This window comes from Accipiter gentilis, chromosome 21, assembly GCF_929443795.1.
Source record: "Accipiter gentilis chromosome 21, bAccGen1.1, whole genome shotgun sequence".
Taxonomy (NCBI): Eukaryota; Metazoa; Chordata; class Aves; order Accipitriformes; family Accipitridae; genus Astur; species Astur gentilis.
Genome location: NC_064900.1, coordinates 3,582,179 through 3,602,561, shown reverse-complemented (window position 1 = coordinate 3,602,561; position 20,383 = coordinate 3,582,179). Strand labels below are relative to the sequence as shown.

Genomic DNA, 20,383 nt, shown 5'->3' with positions numbered 1-20,383 from the left:
CTCCACACTACTTTCATCTAAGATATTGCACTTCTTCCTACCAGTGGCTGCTCTCCCCAGAGATGCTTTGTATTCACTCATTTCTTCACTCAGTGTGTGCACCCTGAGGTCATACCCCATTGAGCACCAAAAAAAAAAAAAAAAAAAAAAAAGGGTTCAGGCTCTCCTTCTTGCCCACACCTGCCCTCAGTCCCAATTCCTCCTCTTTCTTACTCCAAAAGAATCAACTCAAACAACTGAGCTTTCACCAGAAGTTGGTAACTTCTTTGAGAAGTGGTGGTTGTCATAAATGACAAATCCTAACCCCTGGAAAAGTAATTTCTGGTCTCACTAGAGTGGATGCCCAGTGAGAAGCATGATATCAAATCTCCGTATCATGCTCTCCATTGCAAGCCCATTGCCAAAGCCATCAGGCAGCCCATTTTCCCCTGTCCTTTCCCCCCCATGCCTTCAGATCACCTCAAGCCTTTCAAACCCTCTCCAAATCCTCAAACACCAGTAGTTTCATCTCTGACTTTAATGGAAATCATTAAATCAAAGGGAACACAGATCCGCGAGCAGGCTGGTATCGCGTGCAGCGATATTGGTGTACCTTGGTAGCAGAGCTGCCAACGCACCTCAGAGAGGCGGGACTAGAAAAAAAACCGTGGAAGCACACTGGGGCAGGCAGCTCTGGTGAACAACCATGGGGTGGGAGGTGCTGGAGTGTCACACTGCAGTCTCACGCGTGTGCTTCACGTGCTCCTGAGTGTACATGTCTGCAGGCAGACGTCTCAGTGCGTGCTAAAGAGTGTCTCTCTGGTCAGAAACCTGTGTGAGCATACGTTCCCTTGGAGGGGCTTTGGGAGCAAAACAGCCTGTTGTTTCCTAGAGTTCAGGGGTCTGAGTAGGAGCCAGAGGGGCTCGTCCTTTGCGGAGAGGGTGGGGAGAACTCCAGAGAGGGTTTCCAGAGGCTGCAGAAGGAAAGCAGAGGAGGAGGGAGGAAAATGGGAGGGGGGGGGTGTCAGGGGGGAGAGAAAGAAAGAGACCACCATTATTATCAGAGGAATAAATCTTGCTTCCAAACTTTTCCAAGACACTAACGTCATGGAGCCCACCGTTACCTGTCCTTCTCCCTCCCCTCCTAAATTAGCATGCAAAACTATGTAATTCTTCAACATGTGATAAATCAGAAAATGGGGTTATGCAGCCATCCTGAGACAGCAAAACCCTCCAAAGCACCTTCTGTGATATTGTTGAAACAGACGCCACAGCTCCTTTGATGTTGCTCTCAAAGCAGGTGTAAAACAATTCCTACTAACTTAGATACCAAGCTACAGGCCATCAAGCATCCATCCATCCACCTCGCCCACCAAATAGAAAGCCATCCCCAGCATGTAACAGTACAAAACTCGGCAGCAACAGCTCCACATTTTGCAAGCACTTGATAGGAACAAATGCGATATGAAAAGGGGAAAAAGCAGGTGGCTTTTAGTTGTTTGAATTTTCATGCAAGGAATAAAGTTTAGTTTGCTATGGAACACTGAGCTATATACAGCAGTACGCTGTTAAAGCAAGCTTTGAACATAACCTTTGAATCTGCCTCTTAAACAGGCAGCCTGTAAGTTATTGAAATATCTCTTGTCCTCAGAGAAAGAATGTGCTCATTAATGGGATATCACAATCTGTCTTGCTCGTGAGCAGACTAGAAACTCTTTCAAGGAACTCGGTGATAAGAATAGTGGGCCAATATATCTCCCAGGAATATTTTATTCTTCATGATCTTTGCAGCACTTTGGGCATTCAAGAGTTGCCCTCCTGCACTGTGGTATTGCAAGGTGGCTGTTGTAGTGACAGAAAATGAAAAGGAATGTGATCCATAGAAGCAATTCAGCATGGGGAATTTAGAGAGCTGGAAGGTCATTATTGGGGCTCGAAGTTGCCGGGGAAGGAGACAAGAACACAGACCAGGGGAAAGCCCTAGGGGAGCTCTGACCTCTGGGACCGCACCTATTGCTTACTTTGAACAATGACACTGCAGAGAACAGCCCTGTTTATTATGGATGTTTTCACCAGTTCCAAGGGAAAAGTTATGAAAGTGCTTTCCTTGGGCCACGGCAGACCTGCTCAGATTATATGCTAAGCTCTGACAAGTGCCTGACCAGAAGGGAAGACTGCAGCCCCTCTATATCACTAATTTTTATGGTTAGGCGCTCAAGTCTCTGCGGAATACTGTCTGGACGTGACAATTGCTGTTGCGCTGCTGCGGTGTGATGTGACTAGGATACCCAAGTGGTGAGCAGAGTAACAAGGCAGCACTCATTCCACTGTTATGAACACACTAAACAAAAGTTTGTTTTCCTTGTGTAATTACCTTAGAAATTAAAATACCACACTGGTTATTGTCTCCAGACTGACAAACAAGGAAGATCATCCTCCTCTCCCACCCCAAATTCCGGCCTCTGAAACATTTGGGCTTTTATTGCAGGTCTCTACTGCAAATAACAGCATACCTTGACATTGCCCCATTCACAAGATCTAGAAAGACAAAAGCTTCTAGCTTCCAACATTTTCTAAACGGATTGTGTGAAAGAGAGAATAGCTTTGTGCTGTGTTGCACAAGCTTTCCCCAACACACACATACACACACACCTCTCATGTGTATGTTCAACAATATTGACTCATTACCAAAAATGGGTGGAAACAATGCAAAAAAAGCTACCCTCCTTCCTTTTTTAATTGCATTTGAAATTCTGATTTTATTGAGCTTGATCAATGAGCAGAATTCTGCCAATGACCTGAGAATGGATATCCTTCTGCTGAGAAGACAAAACACAAGCAAAGCATAGACAAAGTGACTTCACCACGTTTACAACACTATCTGCATTCATTCAGACATGCTTGACTGTTAGGAGGACGGCTGTCTCATAAGCGATTCAGTGTTCCTGCCTCTCCACGTAAGGACTGAAAAAGCTACAGATTCATATCTCCAGCAGTCTACCAGCAAAATGAGGAACTCCACATTCCTAGGACTTCTAAGCTAGAAAACAAATGAGGATTTTTTTTTTTCTTTTTCTCTCTGTGCCTCCTTCTTAAAAACAAAAAAACAACCAACCAACCAACCAAAAACAACTAAGCAAAACTCTTGCTGACTTTTTATCTGATTCAAGCAAAACCAAATACACTTGTTCCTTCTCTGGCCAGTTTCTTCATAACCCAGATTTTAAATTTGGAGGCATGGAAGCAGTACAGGAATAGGCACATAACTCAAAGCAGAACTGTACAAACCAGGAAAATCTTCCAAAAACTAAGAAGAGCACCTGGATGAATCAGCAAAAAAGGCCTTTTCTACCAGATGCATACTGCAAATAGCAAGTGCTGTCTGACCGAGACAGCCTTCCCATGTAGAGCACCGAGGAGGGACAGTCCCTTTGCTGTCACGGCGGTGAGGCTTGTGCACAAGCACTGCAGGGTAGGGAAGATTACTGCAGACTTGTCAGGGCTCATGGCAGGAGTGTGTCCTGCTTCATGCTCCCTGCCAGTGAGTCCACAGCCCAAGCATTTACAGCCCAGAAGCAGACCCAAGCGGGCACAGGGAAAACCAGGATGCCATGGTGCACCGTGTACAAGGATGCCTGCTGGAAGATGGTCTCCCCAGCCACAAGCCCAGCCCTGCAACATTCTCCCTGCCATGCAGACCCAACTGAGACACACGCAGTGGTCCCTTCTAGGACAGAAATCCCAGTCCCAGGCTTGGTGTCTGGCAGCTAGATGCCAGAAAGCAGCTGTTATGGGGCAGCAGCAGGAATGCACATTTCAGGGTCTGCAGCTGGCGTGCAGCAGCTGGCATGCAGCGGCTGGCTAAAACGAGCTCAGTGTGGAATTTCTCTCTTGGCCACTCAGATATGAATTTCAAGCACAAGCCACCCTCCTGTCGATTTGTGTTTGTGTGCATTGCTCCTCTGCCCCAACATCCACCAGGCCCGGGAATTTTTCCCTTGCAGAGGAAGGAGTTGGCGTTTTGGAAGAGAGCATCTCATTCCCACTCACTGGAAAGCAGAGTCTGGGGCATGTTAAAACAATGTTTAGCCTGTTCGGTCCACCCAGGGTGATTGGAGGCAAGAGCTATACCACACAGGGCAGTCTTTTCAATACCTTACTGATTTGGCTGAGATGAAGCTCAGCAGAAACAAGGAGAACAGAACAAATGCTGGGATGAGCTGTGGTGGGCAGGGGGGGAGGAAAGACTCTGAGCTTTCTCCCCCTGCCCAGACTGAGCACTTGTAGGGTGTAGAGCAACTCCTCGCTATCAATCCTCTGTAGATGCTGGAGCTGTTTCTACCCCTGTCAGCATCTTCGGGTTGTCTGCTCTCTCACCTGCAGACATCTTTCTCAGCTCAGTACTGGAATATCTCCAGGCACGGCTCTACCTCATGGCGAGCCAGGTCGAGCCCTGTGGGGTCTCTGTGGGCAGTCACGTACCAGCCTGGACACCATTTCAGTTTCTCTGCATCTCCTGAGGGATGGAGAGAGAACAGGGCAGGGAAGAACTTCCTACGGCCAGGTTACCAGCCCTTCCACCCCATGGCGTGGCTGGTGCCTGGAGTCAAGCCTCTACCCTGCTGCTTTTCCTTAAGAAAATCGCAACAGCTTGAGCCCATCTCCCAGGATTCCTTGGAGCAGCAGGCAAAAAAAAACCACGCTGCAGAGGAGCAAACCCACGGCAAACGAGGGCGAGAGGCTGGGGGCCGCCTCTCTACCCAGGCAGTCGCATCACGGGAAGGACTTGCTTCCACACGCGGGTACTTACGCGGGGGTCCCACACAGGGTGAGGCGTGCCCGTGCCAGGAGTGCCCTCACTTCATATACTCCCCTTCGCTCACATAGTCCATAAAAGACCCCGGCAACTCAGCAAAATCTTCCAAGACAAGACTGGTGGAGTCCTCACCCAGCAGGTCACTGTCGGGCCGGGATGCCCGGGCTCGTGGCGGCGGTGGTGGCGGCGGTGGCTGCGGAGGGGGCTCAGAGGCACCAGCCTGGCCGGGGGCAGGCGACGGCTCCTCGCAGTCCTCCGACTCCCCCTCGGAGGAGGCTGGCCCGAGGACGTGGTAGAGGCTGGGCAAGCGGATGTCAAAGCGAAGGCCGAACTTGGCGAAGAGCTTCTCGTTGAGGGAGTAGAGCTTCTCCGAGATGTCGTAGCCCAGGTGGGAGGAGAAGAGCCGGGCAACGTAGCGGTCCTTCCTCAGGAGGAGATACAGCTTCTTCCTCGGCCAGGTGATGAAGCTGCAGTCGGTCTCGGCCGTCAGCGTGACCTGTGGGGCAGGGAGGGAGCGGAGTGAGCCCCACCACCTGGGCAGGGGTCACCCACCTTGGGGCTGCATGCTCCTCTCCAGTGAAGGCCCCCAGCCCCTTTGCCACCAGCTCTCCTTGGGAGATGGCGGGGCTGGAGAGCCAAGCTGAACGATCGGATAAATCCTTATCCACCTTATTCTTCCTCTCCTCAAGGAGCCGGAGACCAGGTTTTCCTATGCAATTAGTGGCATGCCCTCACTTAAGCTAGCCGCATGGCTGGCTGGCTACATTTCACCCTCTCGCTTTCAGATGCTGCTGCCTCTGAGAAAGCCCTGGGTGCATGAAGGGCCACCAGGAAGCCTTGCCTGGCCACCCGGAGGGAAATCCTGTCTCACCAGCTCTGCTGGGACCTGTAGGGCTGAATGGCCTTGAAGGACGGGTGGCACAGCTTAGCAAGGAAGGAAGGAAAAGGGTTTTACTGTGTTTGTGTGTAGATAGGGAACTCACTTGAGGTTTTACTGGTTCATTTTAGAGAACATTTTGGTTTGCTCTGGGTTTTGCCAATGCAAATAAAGGCATTTTTTCCCCCTTGCTGTAAGACCATACTATTAATAATAAAAAACATTACATAACACATGAGTGTATATTGTAATATGTAAATATAATAATAATAAAAAAAAGATAAGAAACACAGGAGGGCTCAAACTGCCTTGGGCCAAAGAAGAACATCCGAGTGTAATGGAGACACTGGCATGTGAACAAGGGCCAGAGCCAAAATATCCCGGGGGCTCCCTTTCACTCTATATCCAGGGGTCTCCTTGGCCAGCCACCATGGCAGAGGGCCACTGCGAAGCTGAACACGGCTTGGCTGCATGTGTGTGTCCTTGGGTTTGATATTTAATGCCACTACCATGCAAGCAGCTGCCTTACGAAAGAAATACGGGAGATAAAACCTGAGAACTTTCCCAGGCCGAGGCAAGCAAGAGGAAGGGTCACATGGAAATTGAAATGACCTGGATCTCATTTTCCTAACCAACTTCTGGCACAGCGATCGAAAGCCTCCACTTCTCATGAGGGATTGAGATGTAATAAGAAAACTTGCCTCCTAACCAGGACAGCAGGACAGATTTCACTCATGAATCCCCCTGACACAAGTGCTCCAGCATTGGCAGAGCCCATAATTCAGCCTTCTGGGGGAAATTGCCAGCCCTGAAACCCAACCCCTTCAGGGTCTGGGAGCCAGCAGTCCCATGGGACACAGCCAAAGCTGAAAGCTCAAAGAAACCGTCTCTCCTTGTAGACCGAGTTGCACTTCTGCCATTGTTTGGCAGGCTCAAGATTGAAACCACTCAATCCAGAAAGCCATGGGGAAAACTTGGGCAAGAAAAACATTCCATGCCCTCCTCCAGCAAAGACCCGGAGTCAAAACAGGCACTTTTTTAACTAAATGATTGTGATGCTAGGAGTAAGTCTGAGATATGCCACAGAGTTTTATTCACTACTCGGGTAAGAGAGACTACTGGGTTAAACAGCTGCCAAAAGCAGCACATCACCATGGCTAAGCATGGCCATCAAGAGTAACGTCCTGCCAGGAACACGGACTGGTCAAGTCTCACCTGCTGAATGCTGGTCTCACACAGGCTGCTACTTCTTCGTGCTCCTCAGCAAGCAGACGCGGGTTTTAGGCATTTGCAGCACCTGGTTGCAGCCTTTCCCCACCGAGGACTCTACCTGCCCATCCTGGTGCCAGGCATAGCCGACCTCCCCGGCCAGCCCTGTATCGCAGAGCAGGAGAGGGGCCAAGAGCGCGGTGCTGGCAGGGCTGGTGCAGCCTAGCACCAGCTTGCTCCCGAGCTGCCTCACGCATCACAGATAAAGACATTCAGGAGGTCTGGGAACATTCAGTTCCACAGAAATCAGCTCAGAAAATGCTGCAGATTGTCTTTGCAGGTTGCGTGCCATTCAGACGGCCGTTTCCCTGCCGGGAGCACCGGGCAGCCATCGTTCTCTCTGCTGGACTATTAGGCAAATATGGTCCAGGATTGAAGCCCTGTGCAAAACACGAGATACCCCCACCCTCAGCACAGCCATGCTGCTGTTGCCCTCTCTGCCCCGTTATCTTGGCCCGACATCCCTATTTCTGCTCACAAGCTGTAGCCCTGTGCCACAGTCACACAGTCCACCAACTCCTGCAACTAATCCTCTTGCAAGACCGTAATTGCTGGCGGTGGCATAGATTTCAGGAGCGACTGCCGTGACCCTTTCACACATGGGCCCAATTCAGACCTGAGGAAAGCAGATTCGGAGACCTGCCCTGGTTTAACCAAGTCTGAACGTGGCTGCCCTCATGAGAAAGCAGCATCATTCCCGCATGACTGTCGCATGTTCCTAAGGGATTAGCAAAATCCCTCCTCACATGCCCTAACTGACATATTCTAGATTGACATCCTGACAGGGATCAGCCTGTCCTGGGATGTGAGTTAAAGGCAGAGAGATGTGGGCTTAAGTAATCTCCTCCAGAAGGAAAGCCAAACAAATACCATGGGGTGTTGACAGCAAGAGCAAAATCCTTTCTGTTGCTGCAAATAAGAATTGGTCTGGCCTCTCAGCAAGGGATTCTTCTGCTCAGAAAGAACCATATTCGGGTGTGAATCATCCTTTCTCCTTCTCCACCCCAAACACATCACCATCAGAAGCTTCTGTGAGGAACAGAATATTTATGGATCTACATCACTGCTGCATATTGCCGTGGCTGCCATTCTGATGCTGGAACGATGCACCCTGCTAGCAGCGTGCAGGGCAAATGCACCAATACAGGTACTAGGGAATGCTGTAATGGAAGAGAGCCAGCAATCCGATACCTCTTCTCCCTGCTAAACTGGAAGGAGCTCCACGTTCTACTCTCCCTGCTGTCAGCTGATAGTAGAAGCACACACTGAGGTCTTCAAAGGAAGGTAGAAAAAAGATAACACAGCTGATCGCACTATCCTGTGCTGGCTAAAACACAACGAAGGGGAGGAAAGTATTCCTGGTTAGCTTTGAATGGCACAATGAGCTCCCTCCATCCCCTTCTCAGACATGCAACAAAGCAGCAAGGAGCGAAGCTGGGCTGCTGCGGCGGCTGTGCGGGCTTACCTGGAAAGTTCCTTCCTCGGAGGGTCGCAGCGACTCCCATTCTGGAGAGTCCAGGAACTGATACGGAAAGACGTAGTGCAGGAACTGTCCGTCCTGGCTCACTCGGACCCTGCAGAGAGGACAGGTAAGGCGCACAGGCTTAGGCCACAAAATAGACATCACACGAACCTGATCAGCACACACACTGTGCAGGCAGCTGCTCCCACCAGGGAGGAAAGGACTTCTCCTCATCTCACGCACGTGTTTCATACCCTCTCCAGGACAGCTGCAGATGCTCCAGTCTATGGGGCCATCCCTCCTTTCTCTGTGGGAAACGATATTTGCTGCCACTTCCCAAATTCCATCTGTTTTCTGTTTCCTGCTACAAAGCCAGCTCTCACAGGTGCAATGCTTGGTCCTGAACTGGGACTTCTCAGCCCTCAAGACTGCTGCTGCTTTTCAGGTACTTCTAAGCCAGCCTGCAGCTCTTTGTACTTGCATCTTCTTCCTGTCCCCAGGGTTGCAGGAGGGCATTCCCTGCCTCGATGCTGGGAAGCTGTTACACCCAGAAACCCCCAAAATTGCATGGGCCATCGTTCCTGACACATCATGCTGCGAGCTCATTGTTTGCTGCACGTTACCATCCAATCTCTCTCGGCTTCCCAAGTATCCCTTTCCCCTATTTTTGCTACAATTGCCTACCAATGTCGAGGTCAAACTTGCACCCAGCTCTGCTGCGGGAGCAGAGAAAGAGAGCTGCACAGGCCTGGGGCAACGGCAAGGCACTCGGGAGCTCTATTTGTAGCTCTGCACCACCAGATTTGGGGCCTCTTGCCTCCCTGTCGCCATGTTCCCCTGTTGTACGATGCACAAAGGCAATTCTTGCTTTCAGGAGTTACAAGGCTCAGTTCACTGTTGGCTTCCAGTCAGCTGGGAATGCTGCCTGGAAGGGTCAGGGATTGCAAGACAGGTTTCCTTGATCCAGGCACATTCTGCATTTCTAAGCTTCCCTTGTCTTGCTACTGTTCAGTTTAAGAGGGAACACCATAATAGTAGCAATGCTCTGTTGGCTCAGCAAGGACCTCACAAGCCATAGAGCGGGTACCAGCAAATGCAAATCCAATCCCATCTCCGCAGAGCATCCTCAATCAGCCAAGATGCATACTTGCCACTGCAAAAGAGAGCAGAACTACCCCACCAGCACTGTCCTACTGTCCACTGCAGCACTTTCATGCCCACAGAGCAGCAGCAGATTATCCAATGCAGGGCAAGCAGCACAGACTCTTTCCCACTAACATTTTTTGCAGATATGGTAAACGTTGGAGCAAGCTGCTCAGCACAGACATTTGGTAAGGGGAGACACCTAACAAAAACACACGTACCCAGTTTCCTCCCAGTGCTTTGCCATTCAGCACTGGTCAGTGGTCCCAGGATGCTCTTAACACATCCTAGAAAAGGGACAAACACCAAAAAAAAAAAAAAAAAAAAGGAAGCCTTCCTTCTTTACAGCCCCCCTCACTTTCACCAGAGAGAATGGACCACCACTATAAAACATGAGCCCCAGGTGATGCTGGGTTTGTCTTCCCAAAGGAAAATCCCTGTGAGACACACCTCTTACAGCTCAGCCCTGCTCCCATTTACAGATCTTCTTCCTTTCCCACTCTCACTTGACATTAGTGCCAAGTGCCTGGCAGCAGCTGGGAAGCCAATATCATTACTATTTTGCATTTGGATTTTGCAAATCGTTAAAAGATACGTTCATAGAGACATGCCACAGGATCTCAGGTGAACAAACACCAGTACTTCATCAGCACAGTTCGCTCAATAATCAAATCTCCAGTAAATGAACAGCAAATGTGCATGGCTTGCCAGGAATCAGCTGTGACTATCTAGAGGTCCCCAAGGTCTTCCTTGATGGCCCAGAGGAAGGAACATCATGAATGCATGACAGCACAGGGAAAGAAAGAGGCCTGATGAGGCGGGATCCACCACAGGAGAGCGCTCTCTTTTTTGACAAAATGACCCTCAAAGTGAGAAATTTCAGAGCCCTGAGGGTCAAGGCATTGGGAACAGGGGTGGAACCTCTCCCTGAATCCCACCGCTGGCCTGGGGGAGCTGGTGAACTGAGGACTCAGCGTAGTCAGTGCACATCCATTCACATCACAGAGGTGTGTCTGGTACCCCCAGAGACCACAAGTCTGGATGCGCTGCCTTCCTGCCTTGAGAAACACTCTCTCACAGCCAGTCTGCTCCCATCAGAAATAAGATCATTTTAAAATGACAGAGAAAGAGGTAAGGATTCCCCAACAATATCACAGGCAAGGCTGAGCTGGGCTGGCTGCTTCACTGCCCATAGCCTGATTCTACAAACCGTTCCCCAAAATAGTCTAGTTCAGAAAAACAAAAGAAAGCAAAAACAACCCCCAAAAGCAAATTACTCCCCTCCGTAACAAACAGATGCCTATCTCAAAGCCCTTTCAGAGGAAGGAAACAATCCTCACCCCAGTTTCTACAGGGGGTAAAAATACAACAGTAAGCCACAGCGCTTTGCTGTCAGATGTTGTTCAGAAACAGGAGAGCCTTTACCTGCCAGACAGCAGCAACGAGAGGCGGTCAATGGGCGTCTTTCCCTCCACGGCGTAATTCTGGTCTCTGACTAGCGACTGGACTTGCTCTTCACAGCACTTCACGATTTCTTTGTAGACTTCCAGGGGCACCTGCAAGGGCAGGTACATGGTCTTGTAGAGGAGGTCAAACTCTTCTGGGATGGTGTCTTTGCGGAGCCGGTAAGCCAGGTGAGCCAGCTGAAGCAAGCAGGCGAAGACGAGCAGCATGTTCCAGACGAAGATATCCAGCCCGCAGGCGCTCAGCCAGCCCCACAGAGCGTAGCAGAAGTAGCCTGGGGCCAGGAGGCCAAAGATATAGAGGGACCCAAAGATGCCGCTTCCCCCCATGTAACCCAGGAGGACGACGCAGCTGGCCAGCTGGTAGGCTGCTCCCTCCATAATCTCCTTCCAGGCATCGCACACCGGAGGCTGGAGAACAGCCTGGTCCCAAGAGAGGCTGCTTGCGCTCATCCTTCCCCACTCCCCACCCTCCCTGGCTGTCCTGCGCTCAAAATGAATTGTCATACACAAAGGGTGCTGCCGGGGTCTGAAACCAGAGCTGCTGGGTAGCTGTTGTTCCTCCTCCTCCTCTTGAGCGCCGGCCGGTCCCACAGCAGCGTGCTTCAGAGCGACATGTTAAAGTGCTGCTGAACGTTTTTGCACCTGAAAAATCCCCAAAAGGCTTGTTTCTCCTCTTTGTGGCTCACAAACCATCGGCTGGCCCCCTCCTTAGCCACACCCGTGAGAAAAGGAGCTGGCAAATATGAGGCCAAAAGAGCTCAGTCAAAGAAAGTGTAGAGGCCATTAGCTGGAAAACTTGCAGACAGGACAGAGATCTCGTCGCACTGCCTCTCTCGCCAGCCCTCCAGCAAATGGAAATAGCGACCGCGAGAGAGCAGTGGAGGGAGCTGGTGTTGAGTGTGGAATGTGTATCACTTGGCAGTGGAAACGAGAGAGACCCCAAATGGATAACCATGTTTGGAATTGAAATCCAAGGAGCAAAAGCAGCGAGGAGAACAGAGAGCAAGCACGCACCCGCTACTTAACATAACTCGGGCGCCCAGATAAGCACAGCGCAGCACGAAGAGGGGAAAGGAAAGGGGAAAACAACCAGCTTATCGCAGCCAGCTCCAGCCACACGTGGGGCTCCGCACCACTCTGTGCTCCTGCAAGGGAGCAACTTTCACCCAGCACAAAAAAGGAAAAAAGGTCACCCCCTTCTCCCGCTGTGGCTCGTAGCAGCGGCAGGGACTTACCAAGAGAGGCTTTCCAGAGCCTCTGGAAAGGAGAGAAAGATGGAGAAATGCTTTCCAGGCACTGCAGCACAGCCTCCCCTTGCTCCAGGGAGCTCCGTCTCGTGGGGTGTTTCAGACCAAGGGGCAGGAGGTAAAGCTCTGCACGGGCAGACAGTTGTGACCGCAAGGGATAAAGCTAGAGTAAATGAGGTGTTGGGACACAGCTTCATCTATCACGAAGAGGAGACTATCCTGCCTAAAACTTTGGGAGCGTAACACTTGGAAGCGTATTTTGTGGGGAAACCCTAGTTGAGGGAGGATTCTCTCGTCCCACAGAGAACAGGCTTTGTTGGGAAGCATACTTGGGAAACGTCATCTTACATTTTCATTTCTTTATAGCTATTTGGAACCCCTCAGAGCTTCATTTAGCATGAAGAGGAAAGTGAACACTTTCCACTCGGGTAACCCGGGTCACAGGCACGAGAGGGGCCCTCCAAGTTCAGCCCTCCGTGGTCATCTACAGAAAAGATGAATAAATGCAATTTCTCCCCTGCTTCAAGCAACACGTTATCAGTCACACAGGCAGGATCTGCCAGGAAGCAGTTACATTTCAGGCATTGACGCAACCCACACAGTCAGTCAACAGTATGAAGTCAGCCTGCATGGGTCAGTGGAGTACAGATAGGGTTTCAAGGGTGGTCATGTTTCAGGCTGAGCTCGCAGCTGCCCTGCCTAACATGCCATTCCCATTGGCACCATTCACTTAAAGACACACGAATGGCCTCTTCTACTAACAGGGCTCTGGAATAACACTGTCTACTGGGCGAGGCTGAAGCAATGCTTTATGGCAACCTTAAAGAATTCATCATGGTCTTGGACAGTACAATCTATCTCTACAACGATTAGTCCACGTGCAACACGGAGCGGTACGACTCCTAAGAGCAGCAAAGGCTGTGCCATCTTGACAGGTTGCCATGTGGGAAGGAAACAAGACAAATTAAGCTTTGCACAGGGGATGAGTACGATCCACTCAGATGCTTTCTGTTAAGGGTGAAGTGAAACAGGGAACCTTGTTTCCAGTGGTCCCTTATTTAAATGAAGAAATAAGTCCTACTGACTGAAGCAGAACAAGGCTCAGCTGCAAGAGGTATGGGGAAATGAAGAACTTCATTTCTCTTGACCTTCTCTGCAAAGAGGGAAGGATGACCTTATAGCCAAACCATTACAATAAAAAATCTTGGGAGCCAAGTTCTGTTTTTCATACCACTGCCATGTACTTGCTAGATGATCCCAACAACTTCTCTAGCAAAAAAAGCACTATTATAAGGGGCCCTCCTTCCAAGATGGGCTGACATTTGATGGTAGTGGGGAGTTGGGATATCAAGACTGGGAACACTTAGACGAAAGATACTTCGTGTAAGATCTGTGAGACAAAACTGAACTGCTATGAATAGCAATGTAGAACTACATTAGAGGAAGCATTCTGAGAAGCAACATTGCAATTCCTCCCACCTTTCTGTACTACCAAAAAAATTCTGCGGCAACATCAAAGAAAGTGACAAAAGAAAAGAAAAAAAAGTTATTCATTTCACTCCTCGGTTAGGTAAATTCCTGAGCTAGAAAATACTCTGGAACACAATGCTAATGACTCGTTACGACAAAGAAGGTACTTCCTCTGGCATCTTCCGGAACACGGACAGGGGTGTTGCAGTAAGCCCAGAGGCATGCGCTGCGTTGCAGTGCTGCCAGGGCCAGCACCGCAGGCGAGGACGGCCCGTTGCGACCTCCCTGTGGAAGGTGGACAGGAATCTTCAAACCCACAGCATAAAGCTCTCATTAGAAACTATACAGCTTTTCTACTGCAGCTGAACATGACATTGTAGAGCAAATGATACAGCCTTTTAAAAGGTAGATTTCTGAGCACACGCTAGAGATTAATTTAGGTATTTTCAGGCCTGGTTTTTTAAAAGGAAGATTTGTCAAGTGGTTGAACCTCCAAGGCTCAAATCTTCCTTTTTCCCATGAGAGCATCATGGCCATACAGACCATCTTAACAGCACCTCCAGTTTTCCACTCAGCAAGAGTTCAAAAAGCTCTTAATTTTCCAAGGAGAAATTCTATTTTCCTGCCTTGCCTTGAATTAGAATACATGCCTCCCATCCAAAGATGCTGGGGTTCATCTGAGATCAGTGTTCTAAAGCCAACAGAGATTCAAGGGGAAAGCCACACAAGTATTAAAAAGGAGATACCAAGGCCCAAACCAATTTGGAATTGAGAGCAAGTGCATAGAAAACACCTGAGCAGCACTAAGACTCTTCCCTGGAAGAGGGCACATAAGGCATTACAACAAAATGAGTCTGTGAAGAAAAATAAGACTCTGCTGATTTCCCCCCTTAAAATGAATTCAACCAGTAGCACTTAATACTTAGCCCCATGTAATGATGCAATCCAGGTACAGCCTGTGCTATGTTTGGCAAATAAATCCTCTGTCCTTGAGAGCAGCAGCGCACCAAGAGATTACCAGTCCCAAATCTCACAGCAGCTATATCACTGGCTGTTTTGCCCATCCTCAGGAAGTCTACAGGTTCACTACTGATCCCATAAGCTGAAAACTAGTCCAGTCACCTTTGATGAGGACACTAAGACCTTGGTGGCTTAAAGTCAGAGCAGGCATAATCAGACATCTCCTTTTTGATTTATTATATAGTGCATCGCTGGCATTAGTCTGCAAAACTGTTACTTACACGCTAATAAACCCTGTAGCTCCAAAATATCCACCTGGTATTTCAAGTCACATTCAACTCAACAACTGTTGGGCAAGGTCTAAAGCCTGCTCCCAACAAGCTCATGGTGAATCACAAAGCAACAAAGACAGCACGTACTGTATTTAGTTGTACTGCTGTAAAGTTTAGTCAAGGTTCCTGCTGCTGCCACCTTTCATGCCCTTGCAAGTATACCAAGCACCCTGTGCAGGGCAGGGTCTGTCACCAGTTCCATCAGTAAGTAGTAACACAGCACCAGTAGCTCCTACTCCTCGAACCAAGCCTTGAATCCACTCCACAGGAATCCTGTAGTAACAGATGAAGCTGCCCAGCAAGAAATGTGATTTGACTACAAGGTTTTTTCGTACTTGAGTTGTCCAGAATCCTTTCTGTACCCGTTGCACACAGGTATCGCAGCATCCCACTCATCATCTTCCTTCCAAAAACTTTCTAAAGTATCTACCATGCTTTTACCTTCATGCAGGCCCAGATGTCCCATTTCTTAAGTTTATGGAAATTGTGTAAAGTTGTACAGGGACCCATTTTTAATTTTATTGGATGGATTTAAATAGCACTCCACTCTCACTTGACCACTGCCAACCCCTGCCCTGGTCTTCACTCTGTGGCACCATTTCCACAGGTTACCCACACTGGACATGCTACTGCATAGCTGGTGCTCGCCCACCTTTTAACGTTCTCTTCAGTTCCAGCTCTGACACGTCTTGATTCAACAATAAATGACCTTATTCAAGTTTCTACCTCAAGACAACAATAAATGCCAAGAGGAACACTAGGTCCAGCTCCACAGCCAGCTACAGTGCCACAGGCGGCTTTGAACGCTTTTTGCCAGAGCTACACCTGCATCCCTTCTCTTAGGCTGGAAGCCAACGTGGGCATAACTCTTACCTTACGACAGGAGAGTAGATCACGACAGGAGAGTAAACGAGCAGTGTAGAGCTAAGTCTGACAGCCCGGCTTGTCCCCTGCAAGCATTTTAGAGTACATTTCCTCAGACACCAGGACATTCATGAAACATTCCCAGAAGGCAAGTCTACGCTCTCCTCACGCAACTTGTAAGTCTCAGCAGAGACACTACCAAGCGTCACATACTAAACATTCACAGCCTGTTCACTGCTAGCTCAGAATACACAGGGCCCAGCAGGCAGAGAAATGGTCAGGACTGCACCCATCCCTCCAACAGGATCAAAACCAAGAGAAGAATCGAGACAAAGGACAGATTTCGCGTCTTCAATTTCTGAAAAGAAAACTCAGCAGGAGGAAAGGAAGTCATCAGTGATGCCATCTTAAACAAAGTCAACTTACCAAACCAAGGAAAACATGAGGATTGCACAGCGACATAGCATGAAGCCAAAAAAGTCCCACGTGTAAAAAGTTACCAACCACACTTTTTTTGCTCTAGATTGTAAGAAGGAATCAAAGGCCACAACCATCTTCCCACTGTCATGTCACACAGGTGAGAAAAAAAGCCAGAACACAAACGCCCATGCATGCCTAGCACAAGACCAACCCAACAAAAACAAGGCAGAAAAAAACCCCCAACTTTGCTTTCAGGCAAGTGACCTGTACATACATCTGCAGTCCACTGCTCCCTTTCCCTTGAAGAACTACTAGCTCAAGAATTTGAGTTTGATATGGAAAGTACTTAATTCTTCATTATAAACAATGAAGCTTGAATCCTAGGGTAAAGCTATTCAAAAAAAGTTGGAAGAATTCTAACAGGGGAAAGCAAATCCAGTTTTGACTCTAAGGAAAGTTCATTTCGAAAGTGGTCATCTTTGTACAAAAACAGTTACACCTACCGTCACAAATAGCACGACAAGCTTCAGCATGCCTTTGCTGAAAGCTGTAACAAGGCTGTGTTACCAGCACGATTTCTCAATTTGCATCAGTGAGAAAACCTACCGAAGGCCCACCTGTTCAACCACAACACCGGAGTAATCAATGTTCTCATGTCAATGAGTAAGCAGGCTTTACTCATTCTCACATGCTGTTTTCAATGAGAAGGGTACCGTCATTTCTTTACTTAAAAAGAAACAGAAGTCAGGAGCGCTGGTGATTTTCAGATTTTTATTAAGAGGAAAAAATATATTTTCTATAGTAGCGGTTAAGAGCTAACAGTGGAAAAGCCACAGACATGATGCACAGTCTATCATTACAGACTCTTTATAAATAGATTCTTTATTTGTTCTTTGAAGTAACTTGCAGAAATAATTCATTTTGCAGCTTTCCAGAACACAGTCACACCACAGACATCATCTAGAAGAGAGAGGAAAGACAGCTTCACCAAACGTGTATTTCCACTGGATATTGAGGGACAGTTCAACAATCAACAAAAAAAGCCCCCAGCAACAAAGCCACAAAAAACAACCCCCACACTGCCCTAGCATTAGAAATCTAAGTTCAAGTTCAGATCTATTAGATGAAAACAAGAGGCAGAACCATACTCTACTGCTGAAGAGCTACTTGCAAAGGCTGTACACTGCCAGAAGTCTTCACCACCCTCACAAGGACAGCGGTGCTTACTCTAGTGTCAATGAAGATTATTTTGCCTTCCCTCTCATAAGGATACCTCTGCCATCATGAGCAGTACTCTGGGCCTTCCAGTGGCACCAGCTGAGATGCCAGGACACTGAAGGCTGTACTCACCACATTCACAATCCTGCTCATCTCATATCTTGAAGCCCAGAGCTCTCATACACTCCTTGTGAGCTTCAATTAGGTGCCTGCAATTTTCTTCCCCCTTCTCAATGATGCTGCAGAACAAAAAGATTTCCAAGGTTCAACAACAAAATGTTTGCTTACTATTAGTCAAAGCCACAGAACTGACAAGCTGTTGGGGACAATCAAAAATCCCTACTAGGCTCCAGAGATCTTTTTGCCTATCCTGTCCAGGGTAGCACTGTTTTGGAAAGTATAATACTATCTCAGAAAGGTGACCAAGTCCAGAGCTGTGCACTTAAAACTTTGATGAAATGCATAACAGAATTTCCTATGAACAGGCCGGTGTCTATTCCAGGCAAGTCTAGACAGGGATTTGTTATACAACACAACGCTGTCACATCACTTCATCAAGTATGCTGATCTTGTCAGCAACCAGTTTCGAATCATTCAGTAAGAAGCAACAAAATTTCTCCAGTCAGAGACCAATACAGAACAGGTTGACCAGTAAATGACGTTTTAGTCCAGCATCATTTGGTACTTAGGGAACCTGAAGCAAAAAAACCTGTCCAGCTACTCTTAAAAAAATGATTTAACATATATGGCAACTTCTGGTGTTACTCATCCATCCAAGTGTCTAATATATATTCAAATAGCGGTAAGAGCCCACCATCATCAGTATACGGCGTATACTGCAAAAGCAGTTCAGACTTGCTCTTTGATTTGACCGGCAGAGCGCTTCCTGTCCCCAGAGGCGGGGATTCAACCGCTCTGCAGAGCACAGGTCACGGGTCTGATCGACCCTCATCCACCACGTTATGGTGTTCTTGCTGCCAAAGAAAACTACCTAATTGTGAATAACTAAAATATCTTATTTTCTTAATCATTTAAGTTTTATTACAGTAAGTACGGACGGGTCTGCTGGCCGCCCAGGGCAACCCCATCTGACTCTGGACTTGCATCCTACCACCCTTTCCTTAGGGGTCCCTGGACTCACCTTTACTCTACCACCTATCTAAACACGCACCCCTAGCTTTAGCAAAAATACAGCTTCCAGTATTATGTGTCACCTACTGAACAACATCTGTACCACTTGTCAGGTTAAAAAAAAAAAAAAAAAAAAGAAGACAACTTGGTCACCAGATTAAAGTTTTTTTAAAGATTTACTGTCATAGACAAAGGAACTCTATTTTGGGGGTGCATTTCATGCTGTTTGATGATTGTGACTAAGCCTATAATTACAAATGCAGCTATATATATCATTGTCAAGTTTTGCACCTGTGAGAAAGGTCATCCTCTGAGACCTAAAAAGCAAAGTTGGGGTTTTTTTATTTAAGAGAGTACAGTGTTTATAATCAATTAAACAATAAACACGTTACTACCTGCCGGTAGCTGCTTCGGCCAGTCAACAGTAGTGCAGATTTGTAAGTGGCATGAAAAGCTAATCTCAGAAACCTGTTTTAAACTAGGGCCGCGTGATATTAATCTCTTCATTTCTCATTTACCCTTTTAAGACAGCTTCTCCTCCGTGCTCTCCCTCTCCCACCCCTCTTGGATGCTCCAACACCCTCCACCCGGGGAGCGTTCCCAAAAATCACCCCGGCACATCGGCAGGGACAAGAAACTGCTAGAAGGGTAACAACGGGTAGGGCCGGGAGGGAAATCCAGCGGGTCAAAGCCACACCGGGGGCGGCGGACTGACTAAAAAGCCCCATTAACTCGACGACGGGCCCAGCCCGCGAAGGGGAAATACCCCCGCAGGAGCCGCCGCCCTCCCCGAGGGAGTCGGGGTCCACCAGAAGCCTGAGGCGGGACGGTTGGGGGCCCCTCACCAGGCGTCCCGCGCTTTCTTGGTCTCGGGGCAGGCGCAGCAAGGCTTCAGCGGCTTCTTCTCTTCCCGCACCGCCTCCTTCGCGTCGCAGCTGGCGGCAGCCACCGTCGACATGGCGGGCGGCTCCCCGGTGGCCGCGGCCTGTGAGGGGGCGATTGGGGGGGGGGAGGGGGGGGGAGAGAACCGGGCAGGGAGCGGCCGTCAGCGGCGTGCCGTGTCCCGTCCCCGCCCCAGCCCCGGTGCCCGCCGCTACCTGCCTGCCCGGAGCCTGAGCGGAGAGAGGGAGGGAAGGAGGACGACCGCTCTCCTCAGCCACAGGGACCGCTCAACCCGGAGACCTCCGCTGGTTCCGGGTAAGCTCCCGGCTGCGGCATGCTGGGAGATGTAGTTCGGGAGCTCGCCTTCCCTCAGCCCGGGGTGGGGTGTTAGCCGTTATCCCGGCTCGGGGGCGGTTAGAAGACAAACGGATCTCCAGTCTGTAACAATCAGTCGGCCTGTCGAAAGAGATATTCTGCCGGAACGCTCGACCCTTACGGAGCCAGAGAGATGAGGGAAGGAGGGAGCGGACAGGAGGGTGGAAAATGGCGTCAGCTCCTGAGAGGACCTGCCACCCACCGCAGACTTAGAGCGGCAACTGACAGGATTTCAGTTCTGCCAGAGCCAGGCCCCCGATCAGAAAGTTGTAGCCAGCTACCTAAAGCTCTTTTTTCCTACTCGAGCAGTGGGGAAAGCAGGGGCTCAGTTCTTTATCGCGGTTGTGCACAGAAAACTGGAGATGTGTGGGAGCGAAGAACACAGCCACCATCACTGGCAATGCGAAACGTTGCTGTTTCACGGCTGAGGGCCAGCCTGGCCCGTCCCTGCCACAGCAAACGGGGAAAAAAC

The 20,383-nt window shown here is 49.1% G+C and overlaps 2 protein-coding genes across 4 annotated transcripts; both read right to left on the bottom strand.

Moving 5' to 3' along the window:
* Positions 1-521: 521 nt before the first annotated feature.
* Positions 522-11,477, bottom strand: POPDC2 (popeye domain containing 2). 2 transcript variants are annotated; one of them, XM_049824750.1, is made up of 4 exons: positions 10,972-11,462; positions 8,407-8,515; positions 4,928-5,291; positions 522-953 (listed from the first exon to the last, which is right to left on the bottom strand). In XM_049824750.1, exons 1-4 carry the CDS (start codon positions 11,460-11,462, stop codon positions 868-870), a joined length of 1,050 nt encoding a protein of 349 aa, XP_049680707.1. In that variant the 3' UTR covers positions 522-867. The 2 variants fall into 2 exon arrangements, with proteins under 2 accessions (XP_049680707.1, XP_049680706.1); XM_049824749.1 differs by having other exon boundaries at positions 844-953; positions 4,790-5,291; positions 10,972-11,477.
* A 5,585-nt stretch (positions 11,478-17,062) lies between these two features.
* LOC126049025 (cytochrome c oxidase copper chaperone) lies at positions 17,063-19,867 on the bottom strand. 2 transcript variants are annotated; one of them, XM_049824753.1, is made up of 4 exons: positions 19,756-19,867; positions 19,500-19,639; positions 17,656-17,762; positions 17,063-17,265 (listed from the first exon to the last, which is right to left on the bottom strand). In XM_049824753.1, the coding sequence occupies exons 2-3, from the start codon at positions 19,610-19,612 to the stop codon at positions 17,678-17,680; spliced, it is 198 nt and encodes a 65-aa protein (XP_049680710.1). In that variant the 5' UTR covers positions 19,613-19,639; positions 19,756-19,867; the 3' UTR covers positions 17,063-17,265; positions 17,656-17,677. The 2 variants fall into 2 exon arrangements, with proteins under 2 accessions (XP_049680710.1, XP_049680709.1); XM_049824752.1 differs by having other exon boundaries at positions 19,752-19,866.
* Positions 19,868-20,383: the final 516 nt, after the last annotated feature.

Coding starts and splice junctions, on each gene's coding strand:
- POPDC2 (XM_049824749.1), bottom strand. CDS start 11,462: ATGAGCGCAAGCAGCCTCTCTTGGGACCAGGCTGTTCTCCAGCCTCCG. Junction 8,516..10,971: donor TCGTTGCTGCTGTCTGGCAG/GTAAAGGCTCTC, acceptor TCCTCTCTGCAG/GGTCCGAGTGAGCCAGGACG. Junction 5,292..8,406: donor CCGAGGAAGGAACTTTCCAG/GTAAGCCCGCAC, acceptor CCTGCCCCACAG/GTCACGCTGACGGCCGAGAC.
- LOC126049025 (XM_049824753.1), bottom strand. CDS start 19,612: ATGTCGACGGTGGCTGCCGCCAGCTGCGACGCGAAGGAGGCGGTGCGG. Junction 17,763..19,499: donor AAGAAAGCGCGGGACGCCTG/GTGAGGGGCCCC, acceptor TTTGTTCTGCAG/CATCATTGAGAAGGGGGAAG.